Source organism: Anarhichas minor, unplaced genomic scaffold (assembly GCF_050575085.1).
Source record: "Anarhichas minor isolate MPS153535 unplaced genomic scaffold, ASM5057508v1 ptg000050l, whole genome shotgun sequence".
Taxonomy (NCBI): Eukaryota; Metazoa; Chordata; class Actinopteri; order Perciformes; family Anarhichadidae; genus Anarhichas; species Anarhichas minor.
In genome coordinates, this window is record NW_027466496.1 from 679,915 (window position 1) to 698,982 (window position 19,068).

At 46.5% G+C, this 19,068-nt stretch overlaps 1 protein-coding gene across 8 annotated transcripts in view; it reads left to right on the forward strand.

The window, feature by feature from the left end:
* Positions 1 to 19,068, forward strand: part of mpp7a (MAGUK p55 scaffold protein 7a) — a 119,310-nt gene that overhangs the window by 42,115 nt on the left and 58,127 nt on the right. For all 8 annotated transcript variants that reach the window (XM_076112542.1, XM_076112540.1, XM_076112541.1 and 5 more), the window contains 2 exons: positions 7,878 to 7,955; positions 15,614 to 15,694. In XM_076112542.1, the coding sequence (XP_075968657.1) occupies positions 7,878 to 7,955; positions 15,614 to 15,694 (159 nt within the window). The remainder of the gene's footprint in view (positions 1 to 7,877; positions 7,956 to 15,613; positions 15,695 to 19,068) is intronic.

Consider the following 19,068-nt stretch of genomic DNA (forward strand, 5'->3'; position numbering starts at 1 on the left):
GATGGTCGGGACAGCCTCTCACGTCCCTCCTAATCCCATTATGTCCCAGAGATGAAGCAAATATTTTCTAATATCATCTTTCAGCGACGGCCCCGGGGCCTCGCAAGTTCGCCTCATTTTGCTGACTTTTTTCATCGGTGCAGCATCAGAGCTGACATGTAATGCGAGCGCTGGCGCATATAGCTAGCATAGCTAAAACGACGCAGACAGTTCCCCCTCTTTTCAATTAAAAGGAGTTACTCAAGTGTGCTTTTTATAAATTCCACCACACTCACTGTTCCGCTGCCAAGTTCCAGCTCCACAAAAAGCCACAGGAAATATAATACAATATTCAATTTCCACCTGCCTCAGGTGGGGCTCTCTTTAAAGACCCAAGTTTCTGTCAGCAGGCCTTTAGCCAGGCCCCAAGATCCCTCGTTTTGTGGTCAGTCAGTTTTCCCTTAAATGCTGCTCCTGTTAGTTGCTAATAGGCTTGGCACTTGCAAACATCGTTACACAGCAACATCGATGCAGGCTTGCCAGTTTGTTCTTCAGTGCTGCAGGCCTTTAATGACATGTAAAGGTGCTGCAGCTGACGCTTGTGCCCAAGTGGAAAGTTTCTGCTATTTTTGGTAAATGAGCTAATTTTCAGACAAACTGGACTGTATTGCTTCAGTACCAGACTTGGTATCCCATGAATAACTGGATCGCACTCGAGGTAGCCCTCCAAGTTTCATGACTCACCACTGTAATGTCCGTAAACTCTACTCTTTGACGACAGCCATAGACTTGCCCTTTGGGCACTTATCTTATCCTTTCCACACCTCAAAACATACCATGCTGCATTACCAAGGAAGGTCACAAAAAAAGGAAATTGTTATAAACCTCTCACCCTGCTGGAACAGCTCTCTGTGAGTCATTTAAGCCCCACACCCTGTGTGCAGCACTGAAACCTGGCTGATAGTCTGGTTCAGGACTCAGCCTGTAAACCTATACCACCTCAGAGATCCACTCGTACTGTCTGTGGTCAGCACGTACTGCGCACTGGTCTCTTCTGATGTCTGTATTTATTATTTTGGGGGAACAGTAACCCTCACGGGGGAGTTAAGCAAATACCAGCAGGCTGCTTTGGAGAGGGGAGCTTCCATCCTTAAAAAGAGATAACCTTCATATTCATTCAGAGTAGATTCTTCTATTCTTATTTGGTTGTAAATGAAAGAACATTGTGCAGATTCTGGTTACAGTGTTTCAACTTGCCATTTGTTTCTAGAAAATATTGTTTCGGACACAAGCCGGCTGGTTATTTACGGTTTGAAAACCTCAGTTGAATCCAAAATAAATCTCCTTCCTTGCAATTTTATACTCCGCGCTTAGGCTACCTTCCAAATATTTTCCTAGGAGTTTAATGGTCGACTACAGCACGAAGTCGAAAGATCGTGCTCAATGTCCACAAACAAGCGCCTCTGAATTGAGCCAGAAGAGCTCGATGAACAGACCACGGATGGAGCCAAAGGCGAGGTTGTGATAGGGACAGGGGAAAGGAGGAGGAAAACTCCTTAGTGCAGAAGACGGGCTCGAGTATGGCCTGTTGACTACTGAATATACGTTAAAGTCAACCATTTCTACAGCACTGGGGATGGGGGCAGTGAAAACGAGGAGAGGCCTGCATATGTCCACCAGTACCCATTTCTATTACTCAGATGTCTGTATTGGTAATCAAGGTAAATCTCTGGAGCAATCCCACAACCATTATTCCAGGTCACTTTGGTTGACCCCGATGTTGTATTCCTTCGCCAAAAGAAAAGGACTCAAAGTGAAACCAGAAGGTCTACACGATACAAAGCCAATCTTAACAGGACACGGAGCATAGGAGCGATACTGAAAATATGGAAAATGAGGCTCCTGGTGCCATAAAGTGTATTTATATCTCCCACATGGCCCGAGAACTGCCTGAAGACATCATGGGGCTCACCTGGGGCTTTATAGGTAGTCTTCACAAATGAATATGTTGAAGTGACTCAAGGGTACTCGAATCGATCTGATTCATTAAGTCAAATGTGTTTGTCCTGGTTTCATGCCCTTAGTAATTCAGAATCCTGTTTCCTAACCCAATAGCTGCTATATATCACATTAATGACTTGCTTGATTGATAGATGCCACTTCCCGTGGCGATTATTTTGTACTGTACAAGGTTAGAGGCTGAAACACAACAGAAAACCGTGTCTCAAGAATGTCTTAGTACGTACGCAAGTGTGACTGTGTCCTGCTCCGTCCCGGCCTGACAGAATACCTGGTGTCAGGGGCCTCTCTGCTCTCTTCTCCTCAGAGCGCGAGGAGGAAATGTATCCCCTATCTAAATGATGTGGCTGTCATGGCTGTTGGCCAGCTGCCCTGGTCTCTCTCTCGCTCACTCTCCCTCTCTCCTTCGTCCATTGGATCTGCTGCTTGTTCCTAATTAGCTGTCACATTCTCCAGGCCTTTTCCACAACAAATGAGAGAGGCGAGCTCAGGCACCAGACCGCTCTGTATGGGGTCTTGGTCAAGGAAAGGTGCTGGGTTTGTGTGTGAATTCTCTGCTCGACAAAGCGGGGATACACATAGGCAGTCATCGGCATCTTTGTCCATTAATCAGCGTATGAGCCAGTGTCCTCAAGACCCTCAATGCACTGTTGTGGCTCAGGACCCCGGTCCAGGACAATACAAATTTTAATTGTCTGATACAATCATTGACTTTTTTTTACATGCACAAAATATTCATTTTATTACTGTAGTTTCAAAAAGACAATGGACCTCATGCAAGAACATTTCGCTTATCTAAACTTTCTCTGACTTTTTGTTTCGTACGGTGGGCTCGTACAAGTGTGCCACGTCAGCAAACGCACCTAACTTCAAACAACTGTGTAAATGACCAGCGTAAACGTGATGAAGGCCACCTGAATGAGCCTGCGCACATGAGATTTGTAAATGAGCGAGAACATTGATGAGTGCAAGCAAGTTCTCCTAAATCACTCATTCGAGCCACTTAAGAACAAATGTGGAGGTGTGGATCTTGCATGAGGCCCAATATTCCTACTGAGCTGTTTACAAGGCGAATGAAAATAACTATTTCACTTATATTCCGGTTTACGTCCAGAGGTGCATATTCTGATTTTTTATTTTTTTTTTAAAGTGGTTTTGTTTACCCCCGGTTGCGCGGTGGACTTGTTCGACCAACACAGTCTTTCATTACTTCAACCGTCTTCTTTAAATGGTTGGCGTTGCGGTTTTATTGCTAATATCCAGATACCTGTTGATATCCAAGTCTTTCACATTGTTTAAAAACGAAAGCTTCCAATCAGAAATGTGACCTTTTTTTCCTTAACCCCAGCCTTGCAAACTGTTGGTTTGTGTACAACGTACAGAACTGACCGTAAACAAGCGACAAAAAACCCCGTATATTCCGAATGCGCTGTATGTCTGAAGAATTCTCCCAAAACCCGAATGGTATTGGCATACCTCTCATACATTTGAAAGAAGCCTTTATTTAGAATATCCAAAATGGAATATGCTGTTAACACGACCCATATCAAATTCAGAATATTTGGAATAATACAAGAATATTAGTGTGCATGTCGTCAATGATTATAGAAAGTTGAACTGATTTCTGTCAAAGGGAGGCATATCGACGGGATCATAAAGTCTTGTGTTGGAGAAATTGTCGACAGAAACAAAAAATGCCTTGGCAGACCTTCCTACTACATTTTGGCAGATCAACCACCACACGAGATTATTATTCATTTGGAACGGTAGATCCACGAGGAAAGATTGCTACCCTTTGTGTAAACTGAGTTACCACTAATGGCAATGCCAAGTGGATGCTGTCGAATCTAATATCTGCTCCTTGATGACACTGGGTGGAATTCATTTTTGGTCCGTGTAAACTTGCTGGTCGCACCGTAAGCGGACTGATGCAGAATGGTGCGGTCATATCCTGGCTTGTTCACGAACCACAGCACAATGTCCAGGACCCGATGCCATCACGCCGGGTCCAAAGCCAGCACTTTGTAAACTGACCTACTGTAACAGACGAAAAAGCCAATTTTTCTCGAGTAAACGCATCATTTCACAGCTATTCTAGTTGCAACCCTGCACGTCTGTCTGTGATGCCCCCCCTTCCCGTCTCCCGAACTGGGTCTGGTCTACCAGGCCACGGTGCCTTGACAAGGTGTTCTGGATCAGACCGAGTGATCGGACCCTGGTGGATTAACGCAGGCCTGATACCGGATCCGCTCCGGTGGGTAGATACAGAAACAGGAGCGGGAGAAAGATCGTCAACCCCAACCGGTCCGGGTCTGAAGGTTTTCCGGGCAGTGGACATTAACCAGAGGCCTCGAGCTCAGGACTCCGAAGCAGAAACACTATCCAGCCCTGTGATCTCCAGACCTCTCTTTCTCCCTCCATCAGCCCACCTCTCCATCTATCAAGCTTTCGCTCACTTGCACGCTCTCTCCCTCTTTCTGCACCAGACATTGCTTGCTGTAGTGTGTCTGGATTAGCGTTCGCAAGGCATTTTTTTTGTCCTCATCATACCTCCACGTTGACATTCGAGGCTGGAGGCGGTCATTGTTCTTCTTAAAGCGTGCACTTTGATCATGAAGAGAACATCAATACAGTTAGTATTACTGAATTGTAAAGGATTGTTGAGAGGTCTCCAAGGTGTCTGACCCTTAACCCTCAACGGTGATCCTTCGCAGTGGTTGGAGCGCTTGTCTGAGGAAGATGAAGATGGATGTTATGTTTTGGTTCCAGTCCATCCTCGTTGGAATTTCTTCATATCAATTTCTTACACCGTGTTAGTGTTTTTCCTCACTTTCTCTCTCCTGTGTGTATTTTAAGCCCGCGGGGTATTTCTGGAAGCAAACACAACTTAGTCGGAGGCCTCTGTAGAGACAGGACACACACTGCTCCTTTTGTAGCATGTGTTTTTTTTTTTTTTTTTTTAAAGCTTTCTGTGAAGGTGCACATTCATTCATCTTTTCTCAGCCTCCACTTCAGCAAGCTCCCCCCCCCCCCTTCCTTAATTTGTAAGCATTTTGATCCCGACTCTTCAGCCTTATTTTGCACCACATTTCTCATCGGAGAAGCTTCAGAATCCCAGGCTTTAATTCGGTGGTGTGTCCAGGAGTCGTACTCTGGTTTGAGCGAAGCCCTCCTTGGCTGTAGCACACTGTCTCTCACTGTGTGTTTAAAATTGTTTTTTAAGGCCAGGCCACTACTCCCGTTTGCCAGGAGCACCGCTGCCTCACCAAAGGGGACAGGGAACGCGCTATGCACAAAGCTGGGTAATGACTTTAAAATACATCACTGCGTCATGGACAGGCACTTGGAACGTGTCCCGAACTGTAAATTTAAAAAAAGAGCATTTCAATCTCGCGTTCGCTCAGCGAGCGGAGGAGAAATTCCACAGTAACTAAGTAAGTCGAGGTGGTGGAGCAGCAACTACCTAAGCAGATGTCACTAGGACTGTGGTATGTTGGAGCGCCGAAGACACTGGCAACCTCTCTCCTTTATTTCATCTGTTTTCTTACAAAGACAGATCAGGACAGATGAAGTAACCGGAGCTGCCTGCCGGGCTTTTTTTATTTTATTTGTTTTACAGCTTTCTTCTGTAGAAGAACAGACCGAGGAGTCGGGAGCGCGGGGCGGAGTCGCTGGGACTTCTTGAACAGTGGAGAGTCAAATATGACGTGGCTGCGTGAAATGAACCAGATGAGGATGAAAATGTCCAGGAATTGCCCTAGAGTGGCTCTCTTAAATTTGATGGCATGAAACACAGAATGCATCAGTTTAACAGTGGAGTCCACGACAGCTGAACTCCAAGCGTGTACTTATATTTATGTCCATCCTTAGCCTTATCGCTACTCTCGTGCAAGTTCCCGCGCCTCAGCGGGCCATTGCAAAGCCGCTTTACAGCGTGCTCTCTCCAAAGCCGTTTGTCTAACTTCACATCCCGTCTGGGGTCCTCAAGCCGCAGCTCTATCGCCGAGCCGAGCGGCCATCCGTCTCCCTTTGGGCCTTCAGCAGATTACCTCCGTGACGCGTCTAATGCACCGTGTTTTATAGCCGAGTAATGTTCGGCTTTGCGCAGGGATTTGAACCTCTAAGCTGACCTTGAAACGTGGCCGCTCTGTTGGCCGAGACGCAGTCCTAACGGGTCGTGATTTATCTGTGTGGATAAGTCGAGCTGAGAAAGACTGCGCGGGTTTAAGGCCAACAGTTGGGCTGCAGTTCTGACGGGCAGAGGGGGGGCCGTGCTTATTCGAAGACATTTAACACGTAGTTGTGTCACATTTTTCTCACCAGAAAGTCCTAAAAGTGCCGTTGGAACGCTGACATACGTGTTATGTTGTAAATGACATCATGGACTCTGGTGGATATCAAAGACAGATGACAGACAAAGATTCAAATGAACTTATCTACACACTTTTTGCGAATCAGAACTTAAAACTACAACAGTTGATCAATTAATAGAATATTTATCAATAATTGAATTAATTGCAAAAAGTCAAAATTCTCTGATCTTAGCTAATAAATGTAAATATTCTCTGGGGTGTTTATCCCATCTTTGAATTTTAGACAAAACAAGATGTTAGAGGAAAAAACACTGATCAACATTTTATGACATTTTATAAACCAAACAACGAATCGAATGATCGAGAAAATAATCCACAGATTAATCAAATGTCATTAGACGGGAAATATCACATCCTCTGATATTCATCTGACAGTAGAGCTGCTACTGTAGAGTGACATCTAGTTTGTGTAGTGAGGAGGAAATACCATGTCTAACAATACCAAAACAGATGTTTTAATTGCACACAACATCTGCAGCTGCTCACAATGTGACAGCAAACAAACTGCTTTTCTTTCTTGTCTCTGTCCTACTGAGTCATTCTCTGTCGCAAATTGGTGTGTGTGTGTGTGTGTGTCTGTGTCTGTGTGTGTGTGTGTGTGTGTGTGTGTCTGTGTGCGCGGGCGATTTGGCCCTTCACACACCGCGTTGGCCCGGGGGCTTCTCTGTCACTCTCTCCCCAGGCCGGAGGGCCTTCTGTTCCACCATCGCACTGGAATGCTTTGTGGGACATCCAGCTGGAGGCTCCAGGGCCGGGGGCCCAGCTATCAGTCAGACCCGTGGCCGAGCTCCCCTCCACCAGGCCGGGGGCCGAGGAGAGACGAGTCGTCCCTGTCTGTCGTTCTCTGATGAGAGGAGACAGCAGCCTGTAGGCTGTCAACACATTCCTACACGGCTGCTCTTAAAGCGCAAAAAAACCCTGGATTGATTCCACCCTCTCCTCCACATGTCAGTTTCTGGAGCGATGAAGTGTTTCTCTGCGTGTAAATGAGCAAACACGAGAGCTGGGCCTACTTTCCATTTTAGCCTGGTCTCCAGAGATGCAGTTTTGTCTCTCAACATTGTGCAGTCGCCGCGCCGCGTTGAGGCTGATAAGGAAATGTTTAGCCAATTTAGCCGGACTGTTGAAATGATTTGGAATCCCTACCGGGCCACTGGGGCGTATCAAATGCACGGTGGAAAGCTGGAGTGTTTGTACAGTGGCTGAGCGAGCGCCGATACTTAGAAGCACTCTGTCGCACTCAGTCCTGTGGGAAAGAGCCGCGATTCGCCCGCCGTTGTGATGTACTGCGAGCGTGCGAGAGTCCGACATGGTGGGGATGGAGGCTGTGCATGTTTTCCGTACATGTGTGCTTGTAGTGGTGCACATGGGGTTCTGTGTGCACACTTTGCTCACATGGTGTGTTTGCTCTGAGAGGCCTCGCCGTGGCCTCTGCAGCCCGACATTGACCTCCTTCCTCTCGCTCTCTCGCTCTCTCTTACCGATTAACACAATCTGTCCTTTCAGATCCATGAACAGCTGCAGCTCTACGAAGAGAGCAAACCAGTCCCCGTCCTGGAGAGCGCTGCAGCTCTGGCCCATGAAGTAAGTTCTTGTTTTTGTTTTTTTGAAGGAAGGCTTCCATTTATTTGGTTGCACATACCGATGGGTGACAAATAAAAGGGGAAAAAAAACCAACACAAAGTCTTGGTCTCTGGGACTCTACTGGAGGGATGAACATCATTCTAGAAGAAAAAAACATCTTTAGGTGTTTAATTCGGTTGAAGTTTCAGGGTTTACCAACTTTTAAAATTGGGGGCAATGCCGGCAACCAGGCATCAACTTTTGGTTGCCAAAACTAAAAATGTGGTTGCCATTTTTAGTCACCTTTTTAGTACAAGTAATACATTATTTGTCTCTGCAGTTATATGAAAGCTTTACAATGAAAATGTGATAGAAAAGAATAAAAGCTTTTGTTTTTTTAGCTGATGATTCACAGAATTTGAATCTTAAGTTAACATGTCCACCTTCAATTCCTGGTATAGCACTAAAATAGCAGTCGTGCAGCTGTCGTCATGTTCTTCACAGATCCCTCAAAATGAATCCAGCAAGTCGATGGTTGCTGGTTCATACGTTCTTTCCCGTCCAAATTTAGATTTTCTGGAGGTTAGGGCCACCACAGATCCATTGGCCCTTGGATTGTGGGTCCCTCAAGTGACACCAACATCAGCTTGTCCATCATCTCTACTTTCAAAGGTGGCCTTCAGTGTGTCTTGATTAGACAGCTGAATCCCCTCCCCCGCACATTTTGGTGTTTGCTATATCTATTATCTCTATTTGTTACATTTTTAAAACAGGCGGCATCCTTCAGGTCTGATAAGTGAAGCCAATGCGGAAGTGCCCTAAACTAGCTTTCTCTCTACTGGCCATCAGGGGGCGACTCCTCTGGTTGCAAAAATAAGTAGGATTGTATAGACGTCTATGAGAAAATGACTCTACTTCACACTTCATTTATTACCTCACTAAACATTGAGAACATGAGTTTATAGTCTGAATTGCTAGTTTCAAGTCTTCTTCAATACAGCATGAAGTTCATTTAGTAAATGATGGTCAATTTGGAGCCAAATAGACCATAAAGCAGAGAATGCTTTAGGGCGGGGCTACAAAGTGAGTTGTCCGTATTTTAGTCTTACAAATGTAACCCTTTCCCAGTGTGTTTACAGTTCATGAAAGTTAATTATAACATTTTTGGTCACCTAAAAATGTCTTATACGGTGTTGAACTTAGCTCCACCCTCTCGTGCCACTTCTGGTTTCAAAAATCCAAGATGGCGACGGCCAAAATGCCTGAACTCAACGCTTCAAAACAGTAGTCCACAAACCAATGGGAGACGTCACGGTGTCGACCTCGACTTCTTATATACAGTCTATAGGTGTGGTCACCCTGACAGCCCCTATTGTTGAGCTTTAACTTTGTCCCATGTTTATTCTTATCAAACCGGTCTCTAGGACGCCACATATTCGTTATGTTCCTCTATTCCTTTAATTGAGGATTTTCCTTTAATTTATCACCCACCTACACTCACATTATGTCCCGTCTTGCATGGCCTGTCTTACCGTTTGTGTTTGAAAACCAAGTAAATGTGATCTGCATATAACCAAATCCAGAGATTTATTGCCTTAAGTAGAAAGGCAGTTTGTCTTGTTGTTTGTCTCATAGATGTCATGCAGATTACACTTCAGCTCACAAGTGCATCTTTCCCGGTGGCGTGCAGTAGCCTTGGCAGTGTTCTCTATCTCCATCTCCTCTTACCCTCGAGCGAACTGCGACCTGTCGTCTTCTAGACTCTCTCACTGTTGCAATAACACAACACCGCCCCTCTGCACCCAACCGCCCACTCATTATTGCCCAAACATCAAGACCACGAAAATCCGCCCCTGCGAGGAGAGACCGATAATCTTCCTGGGCCAGAAACCCGGATGGGAAGGCCGATGATGGATGGGCCCGCGTGACAGCAGCAGACAGACTACAGATGATCGTGGAGTTGCATCATATAAACATAAGTCTGGGGAAAAAGAAGCGGGTGCACCACTCATGGCGTGCGGTCCCTCTTCATTAGTTAACCTGTTAATGAGAAGTCAGCACAGAGACAATAATGGGACTTTCTTTCCGTTGGCCCCGCTGCTCGTCGTCAAGCTGTGAAAGATATTTAGTCTGATTTATTGAGTAAGCGTCCGGTGTCCCGGCATTTGTTACAGTGTTGTTCATCTGCAATATTTATTGAAACCCACATGTGCACATAAGCATGCAAGTGCCCCACACACACACACACACACACACACACACACACCTGTGTAAACCCAAGAACCAGCCTGGCACGGGGAACGGAGAGGAGGAAAAGCCCTTTTTACTGGTGTGTGTGTGTGTGTGTGTGTGTGTGTGGGTTTGTTTGAAATCCCCAGCTCTGTTTATTGTAATCAAAGTGCCTCCGACTGTTCCACCCCTTCCAGAGAGCCGGCGGCCATACATCATGCTAATTAGTACCGAGTCAAGGGGAGAGACGAGGGAAAAGAGGGGCTGACGTTTGTACAGTCGGTGAGGCGGAGGGAGTCCAGAGTGTCCCGAGGCCGTCACGAAATAGAGAGGCCGCCTTGTGGTCCAGAGCGGTTTTCCTGACCGTGTGGGCCGCAAGTGTCGGCGGAGGAGCCAGGACGTTCCATCTCCTGAAGGGTTCACACGCGCCAATACAGATCCCGGGAGTCCCAAACCACCCAGGACCCTTAACCCAAACCAGGACGGCCTATCTTGAATCTTTAGGCCCCCAAATAGACTTTTTATTGCTGCTTTTCTTTCTGTTCCTACCACTGCTGTCAGTCCCGACCAACCACAGAACACCAGAACAAGAATTCCACCAGATTCCGACAAAGCTTGAAGGATCGCTTCTGTTTCTCTTTCCTTGGTCTTTGCCTCCCCAGGTTGTGGCACGAGGCCACAGGCTGCCCAAGAGACCCCCCCACAACTATCAGCCTCCATCTCCCCTCCCTCTTACAGATCGTCTCTATCATTCTTTTTGTGAAATTACAGACTTTCAAATTCACGCTTCCTCGCGAATGCCCCGCAAAGCGTCTCCTCGGGATTATCAGGTATCGGAATAAATCCCAGAGATGGTGTATCAAAGCGTCTAGCAGCACACCGCAGTCCTGAGTCCCCCCCTTTCCCTCGGCTGGTCAGAAAAAAGAAAAAAGAAGTGTATTTTTAAAGCGGATTGTTTTTCACCCGTGTCACCGCTCCAAATGAACGCCATTGAAGTGGTGTTTGAGGGCTGAAGTGCAACGGGAGAGATCTACAGTGAGATGAAAGTCATTTCGGGCTCGGGTTTCGGGTAATGGAGGCTTAATTTATTGCCTCACATAAAACAACACTTCTGCCTCCGGGCTGCACTGTCTAGCACGCACAGCAGGTGACTGCCGCTGCTCCAACAAACGAGCACCGCCGCCCGGAACACGATCGATACCGGGCCCGGGGACTAGGCAGTGTATCACGCACGCATAAAGACACGTGTTTTATGGACGTACATGCACATTTATTACCGCACACCCGGTTTCTCTCCAGCCCTCATTAAGACTGAAATAGAAGCCGCGTTGTGGAATGCGAGGAACAGCGTTGCATTAATCAAAAGGGGCAAAATCAGCCTCGCACGTGAACCAGCTCTGTCCATCCAATCGGGCTCCATCAGCCCCGTCGGAAAAAATAAATGCTCAGCACGCCACTTCAACAGTAAGCTCAGTGCCAGCCTCGTTCCCGATCCGCGTCCATCACTTGAACCTTGACTGCACGTCCTGGTGGCTGACCCGTATCCTCAAATACTCCTTTTCCTTCTCTGGCCAACTTCCAAATATCTTTATTTTCACCCGTATCCCTGCTGTTACTCGGGGAGACCACTGGGTGCCATCAGAGGGCACTGGTCCTCAGTGCACACCTACAACTGGTAATGGGACAGAGACAGACAGACTCAGAGAGATGGGGGGGCTTCACCAATGTCAGTTTCTTAGATTACGCTAATTATAGCTCCACAGGCCTTCGGTAGGTCCAGCATGTACTTGGTAGAACAGCTTTCTCCTATTTGTTCGGCCTGATTAGGGAATAACCTTCATCACACACTATCTCCTAATGATTTAGTCTCCCTGAAACTTATGTTCTGGCCGACACTGATGGGATAACTGGTAACATTGCTGTTGCTCTTGCAAAATTGTGAAGAGAACAATGAAGGCGTTCCTTTCTTTAGATCGACCCGGTTAGTGCACCACTGTAAATGACTCTTCCTTACACAGTGCTAACAGCAGTGTGACCGGACCTCTGCAGAAAGGCCTCGACATTGTTAGATGTAATCAGCTGACACTTCTTTATTGGAACAAAAATGCTGACTCGACTTTGTCTTTTGTTGGGGGACAATATATCGGCCACTGACTTCCGTAATATAAAGGTCAGTTGTTACCTGTTATACACCCATAAAAGCATGTAGAGGTGTTTAGATGGCTGACTGAAGCCATTTGCAGCTTTTGTTTCTTCCGGTTTAACTCCATTTTCTTCTTGTCGATCACATTTTTATGAAGAGACTCTTTACTTTCCACACATATAACTTTTGTGTTTAAGCTTGAGAAAGCTCGAGCTGTAAACAAGCTCCCCTACGTGTCATTAACAATGGTTACAATATGGTAAGTTATGTAATTGCACCTTAAATAGTTCCACTGATGTAATTCATGTATTTCAAGAATAACCCCCCAAAAAATACTTTTGGATTGAAGTCACTTTTAGAACCATTTTTTTTTTTTTTTCTCTTTCGAAATTAGATTATTTGCATGAGAGAAATTCATCTATTCATTACTTCCTATTTAATTACATTTTTCTAAGATTGTGAAATCCAGTATTTAGACCGTGGCACTTTAAAACTTTTATTGAAACGTATAAAAATAAAGAATAAAAGGAAAACACAGTGTGTGCATGACTTCATAAATGCTGTATGAGAATGAATTCCGGTTAAACGCCTACGGTAGTCAACCGATGCGTTATTGATCAGGTGCATAATAAAACAAGCAAAGGTGCATTTTATCCATCATATGAAATAGAAAGGTTGGGTTCTGTTATTTCTAAATAAAAGGTTAGTAGCTTTAATATGTTTAAATAAAAGGCGCTTTGACATAAGGTCAGCTTGATGTATCGGCGGCGATACATCAAAGCGGCGAGGCCGTAGCCGCTCCGGGTCAACAGAGAGCTGTAAACTGACATGCTGGGATCAAACTTATCTAAACAGAGCAGTGCCTGCCGTGACATTTAACAAATGAAATAAACACGGTCTCAAAGGAGGCCGCCATCATTCCCACATTCTCCGTGAGGGTCTGAGGATGGAAAGTGTGACTCTTAACATGGAAGCATGAAAGGCAGAGAGCCGAGCGTGTTGTCAAACATGTCCCGTCCCTCCTCCTCTCTGAGTAATGGGACAAGGTGCTTTAATCGGACGGTTTGAGGGACTGGAGATTTACAGCTCTCCCTCTGTCTTTGTCTCCCCTCCCTTTGCTGGCTGCCGGCAAGTTGATGGATGGCGGCGTATCAGAGCGAGAGATGTCCCCCCCCCCCCCCACGCTAAAGACCCTGACCCCGATTGTCCCCACTCCTCCCTTTTCTCACACTTCCTCCGACCTTACACACTCCCAGACTCCCTTATTTTGTATATTTGAGAAAGTGAAGTAATGCAGGGTTGACCGAGGTTCAGCTAGAGGAACCTTGACCGCCGTGACTATTCATTTGCGCTGTCTCTCTCCCCTCGGGTGGTGGTGGTAGTGGTGGGGGGGGGGGGGGGTCAAAGCTAATGGAAATAATGAAAAGAGACCCCTCCTGTTTTTTGGGGGTAAAGTGACATAGTGTTCTCCCTAACCTCGCGCTAACCCTCGGGGCCCCCCCTGCCTTTCCCTCCACCTCACCTCTGTGGCTTTATTCCCGCACCGCGGGGGTCGTTCGTCAAACAAACTGGAGCTTTCTCCCCAACCTCTGTCATCGTCCGCCTGAAAGCAGAACGCCCCCCCCCCCCCCGCCTTATCTGTTAGGTGACGACAACAGAGGCACCAAAGTGATCCATGTGTGTCTTCACGCTTCCTTGCTGCACTGCTTCATGCAGTGCTTCGTTTTAACGTACATGTACACAAGCAGTGTTGATCGCCCTGTAGCATTCTCCTGCTTTTACTAATGTTTGTTTTATTACATTTTCGTCCACTAAGAGGTGATTTGTAGCTGTAAAGTCTCTTGCTTATTGGAATAGATTCTTACACTTATCTTCCAACTGTTTTATGATTTACGGATGTTTTTTTTAAATTTAATTTAATTTTTTCTTTTTTCAATTTGGATCAAGAAAAAGGGGCCATCGTGGTGCGCAACAATACATTATTCATTCAGTCTTGTTTGTATTTTCCCAAAATTAAATATAATACCAAATTTATTGCTGTTATTTATTAAAATGATAAACATGTACTGAGAGCTCCTTCAAGTTTCATTTTTCATTTAATTAGGATGACAACTAAAGATTATTTATTGTCAGTTCATCTATATTATTTCCTCCATTAATTGCTTATACTATAAAATATAATATACATCATACAATCTACATCTCTTTCATCTTAAAATATTGCTGCTTGTTAATGCAGAAGTGAGTGCAAAGTGCACCAAACGGAAATATAAAGACACAGATTGCTTTGATGTCTTCATGTTTAAAACACACACACACACAACATCATTTACAGCACAGGAAGTGTGTGCGTGCGTGCGTGCGTGCATGTGTGTGTGAGATCGCCGTTAGCTCTCCCTTCACACCGCAGCCCTGCGAGCTCCACTGGCCCTCTTTGCGCAGCAGACTGACAGCCCCCGATCCCCCAGCCTTTTCGGCACAAGCAGGGCTTTGTGTGCGGCAGGCTCGCCTCTCCGCTCCGCTCCACAGTCCAGGAGGATCGTCGATAAATCAGAGCGCGTGGCCCGGGGCTTTTTTTTTGGAAAGCTCCGAGTCGCTTCGTCTCGGAGCTCCCAGACATTCATCATCACGAGCGCAGCAGTCCAGCGCGGTCCCGCCGCTCAGGAGACGCTCTCACAGCTCCCATTGTCTCTGAAAAATGATCCCACCGAAGTTATAAATTGGATCGAGAGACGAATGGCAACAAGTGCGAACTCTAGGGCCCCGTCACGAGCTGTGGCCCTTGCCTTCCATTAAGATGCACCTAATTTAGCACAGTATCATCTCTCCCGTCTGATGGGCCGGTACCCTTGAGCATACAACTGTACTTATTACACATGCTTTGGAGCTGTGGTTCCAAAGCTTTTTTTTTTTTATTCCTACACATAGTATAATACTAATACTTTATCTGACACTCTGCACAAATACTGGGTTTTAAAATAATATTTTGGACTGCGTGCAAGTCAAATGTATCTTTTTAAAGAGGTTTATACACAGACTTTTGTATAAATTATCCAGTAAGTGTCTTATTATTATTACATTTTGACAACCTCAGATGAGACAAACTCTGTTCTTTGGTCCCCATTGAGGGGGGGCCCGGACCACAGGTTGGGAACTACTGGTAATAGTAGTTTCTATTATATTTATCTCTGCTGGTCATCACTTTTTGAACACAAGATAATGGGATTATTTAGCTTCCTATCAGCATGTTTAATTGCCTTCCCTGATATATCATATTGTAAATGTATTTGTGTCTTCTCCCCTGTAGCTGTCCGAGGAGCTGGAGGGGAAATCCGCCAACGGGGAAATCAAAGAGCTTCTCAAACTACTGGCCTCCCCCCACGTGAAGGTGAGTTTGGCTCCCGGTCAGTTCATTACAGCCTTTATTCATTTCAGCATTCAGCGACTGTTAAGAAAGCACAAGCCCTCTTTTGTGGAGGAGCACAGTATTGTCTTAAAAAAAAAAAACACAATCTTTGGCTCGTATTCTCACCGAAGTCATCACACAAACGGCGCGTGTCACTCGTTTGTGCACTCAAACTAGTTTGGCGCTTTGATCCGGCCCTAGTCTCGTCTTCACGGCTGCCGGGCCCCGCCGGTCTCTTTATCCAGACACAGACTGCTACAAAAACGGATTTACACATTCTTATTTTTAAATGCGTGACTTTGGCCGTCCGTCAGGCTCCCGCAGGTGTCTGAGCCAGACGGCGGGGATGGAGGGAGAGCTGGACGGGACTCCTTTCTTTAATGCGCTGTCGTCATGCTTATTTGGGCTCTGCCAGAAACAACAGCTCAGTATGAAGTCCTCTCCCAACACACACACACACACACACACTTATAGTACATTCACATATTCAATACCTCTCAGTGTCAAGGGTTGTGAAAAGACGAGGGGGTTCCCAAAAGGATCAGGCTCACGAGTCAGATCAACATGTGGGTTTTTGAACGTCTGCCCTAGTGATGTCATGATTAATCTCTCAAAATGAAAACAATACAGTTATACGCATATAGAGAGACTGACCGGCAAGGCGTGACAACGAGTTCATCACCACTTCACCAGTAATGCACGCACACCATCCCACGTAGACACACGATGGCGGACACACGCACTCCAAACACACGCTCACGCAGCCACTGTCCCGAAGACAAACGGTCCCAATCCATCACAGCCCCGGCTCTCCTACTTTGCTACGTAGGGACGTCGGGGTCTCTTTCGTCTCTGTCAATCCCCGAGGTGAAATGCGGCGGCAAACGAGCGCCACGCAAGCGTGCCTGTGTGAGAGATCTGCGCGTTTTTTTTAAATATTTCGATTGCGCTTACAGCGGAGGTATTTGCCGTGGCCGGGGTCAATCCATCAAAGCGCGGAACTCGCGAAGAAGTCATCGATCTTAAACGCTCGACAACTTCATCCGCCGAGGTGAAGGCAGCAGACGGGACTTTGGGCCAGCTACACATCGGCCAATATCATGATAGTTTAAATCGTTAAAAATACATTTATTTTCCTCTGAGAGAGAAGTGTGCATCAACTTAAAGCTTGTGTTTATAGTTTTTAGCTGACCGACACTGCTAGGTACACCTAGCGCCACTGAGCTCGCTAACGTCACAGTTGGCGTAGTTCAGTAGAAAGAAAATAGTTCCTGCATGAATCTGCACACAGCGTGTCTGTGGATTATCTCGAGTAACTGGGTCAGGATTTCTGGAAAGAGACATTGCTTTTGAGTTTGTCAAATGTATTTTTTGCCATCTAGTCCCATTATATTGGAGAGAAGGCAGACGTCTCTACGGTCAATAGCTTTAAAAGTAGGAAACTCACGGCAAACCGATCTAAATTGATAGATAAAGGTAAGAGGAAAAATATGGATTTTTGATTTTGGGGTGACCTGTCCCTTTAAGAATGGTTCGTTAGTGTCCCATCTCCTCTAAATGTGATGGATTCTGATGTTTTCAGATCTGTTGACTAATTATAATAAGAACTTAAGTATTGCTTTGTTTCACGCATCACATTGCTGTGAGATTATTGAAAACCGTACGCAAACAGAATGGGAATCTGTCCGTCAAAACACCAACGAAAGCTGGAGTCACAATCCGCGGATCCCCAAGCTTCAGTGTGTCCGGTTTAGATCGACAGCGCCCGTACCCATCAAGTTGAGCGATTGACATCTGCATGCGTTCCCACACAGTCTCTCTACCGCTCAACTTTTCCGGGCCTCAAACGCTGCTCGCTGGAACGCTCGGTCAACAATAGATCAGTTTCAGCACCTCTGTTCGGAGGGTTAGGGCTTCGACTGCAACATGCTGACGTGTCGGAGGCTTCTTGGCGGTTTGTCTGACATTGCGTCTCAAACTCTTATAGGCAGCATGTGTGCTTCGGAAATAAAGTATTGAAAGATCTCGTTCTGTCTCCATCTGCCCTCCAGGGCACTTGATACCGTACCAGCCAGCCCCGGTGTAAATCACAGGGCCGTGGGTGTAAAACACAAGCAGATGGCCGCTGCCTCTGAATGGCGTCTCTGTGCGATAGTAACTGTATCACTCTTAATTATGGCTGAAATGATCCATTCCTAGGGCGGGGATATAAATCAGGCTCTTTAAAAACTCTCCCCTCTCTCTTTCTCCTCCACGCTCTTCCTCGCCTCAAACATTCTCTTTTTTTTTTTTTTTACGATTTGCACATGAAAAAACAACTTTCAGCCGTATTAGCCCCCCCCCCCCCCCCCCCCAGTCGGACTAATATTGACAGTGATGAAAGTGCCAATTATGACGGATTGTGTGTGTGTGTGTGTGTGTGTGTGTGTGTGTGTGTGTGTGTGTGTGTGTGTGTGTGTGTGTGTGTGTGTGTGTGTGTGTGTGTGTGTGTGTGTGTGTGTGTGTGTGTGTGTGTGTGTGCGTGTGCGTGCGTGCGTAGTGTTTGACTCGAGGGCGGTGCAGCGGGCCTGAGGTTCAAGGCTCAGGGAGGGGGGCGGCGTGGGTGTCAAATCCCGGCTGGGCCCATAGAAGCATCTCCCGAGGCAGGACACACACGGCAGAGTCCTCCCCGCCTGGGCAGAGTGGTTACCCCCGCACCGATCCAGCACCGCCAGCTGAAAAACGAGTGGGCCGGTGACCGGGGCAGGGGGGGCTCTTTTAATGAGAGGCCAATGCCAGGAATGTACAGGCAGGTTTATTTAGTCAAGCTCTGTGATCTGTTTTTCTAGGATCCCTATTATGCCTAATGAACACAAACACACGAAACCGAGAAGAGGACGGGACGCCTGGAAAACAAGGGTGGCTTCGCTTCCCCTTCATCTTCCTTTCCGTCCCTCACCCCGTTCCCCCCGGGCTGCGGGCTCCATACGTGGCTACGACTCCAGATTTGATTAGGCGGCTAATCTGCCAACGTCGAGGCATGATGATACCCACCGACTCGTATCAGCCCAGGAAGAGAGCCCTCCACACAGAGACCTCTGTGTGTAAAACATTTGTACCTGCTCGCATGTCAACGGTCAGCAGCCAGGGCCGCGTAACCATGTGCTATCTATTAGCATGCAGCTGTTATTGCCACTTCCAAGAGAGTTTTTACAAGGAATTAGCTGTGGCTCTGTTACGGGTTGTTAGGCACGGCCGTGGGGGAGACTGTGCAATGCCAGACTCGAGGAAGTGCCATCGATGAGAGGACTATGAACGGGTCAGGATGTTAGGCCTGATGGATAGAGTTCAGAGGAAACTGCAACTGGCAGGTTAGT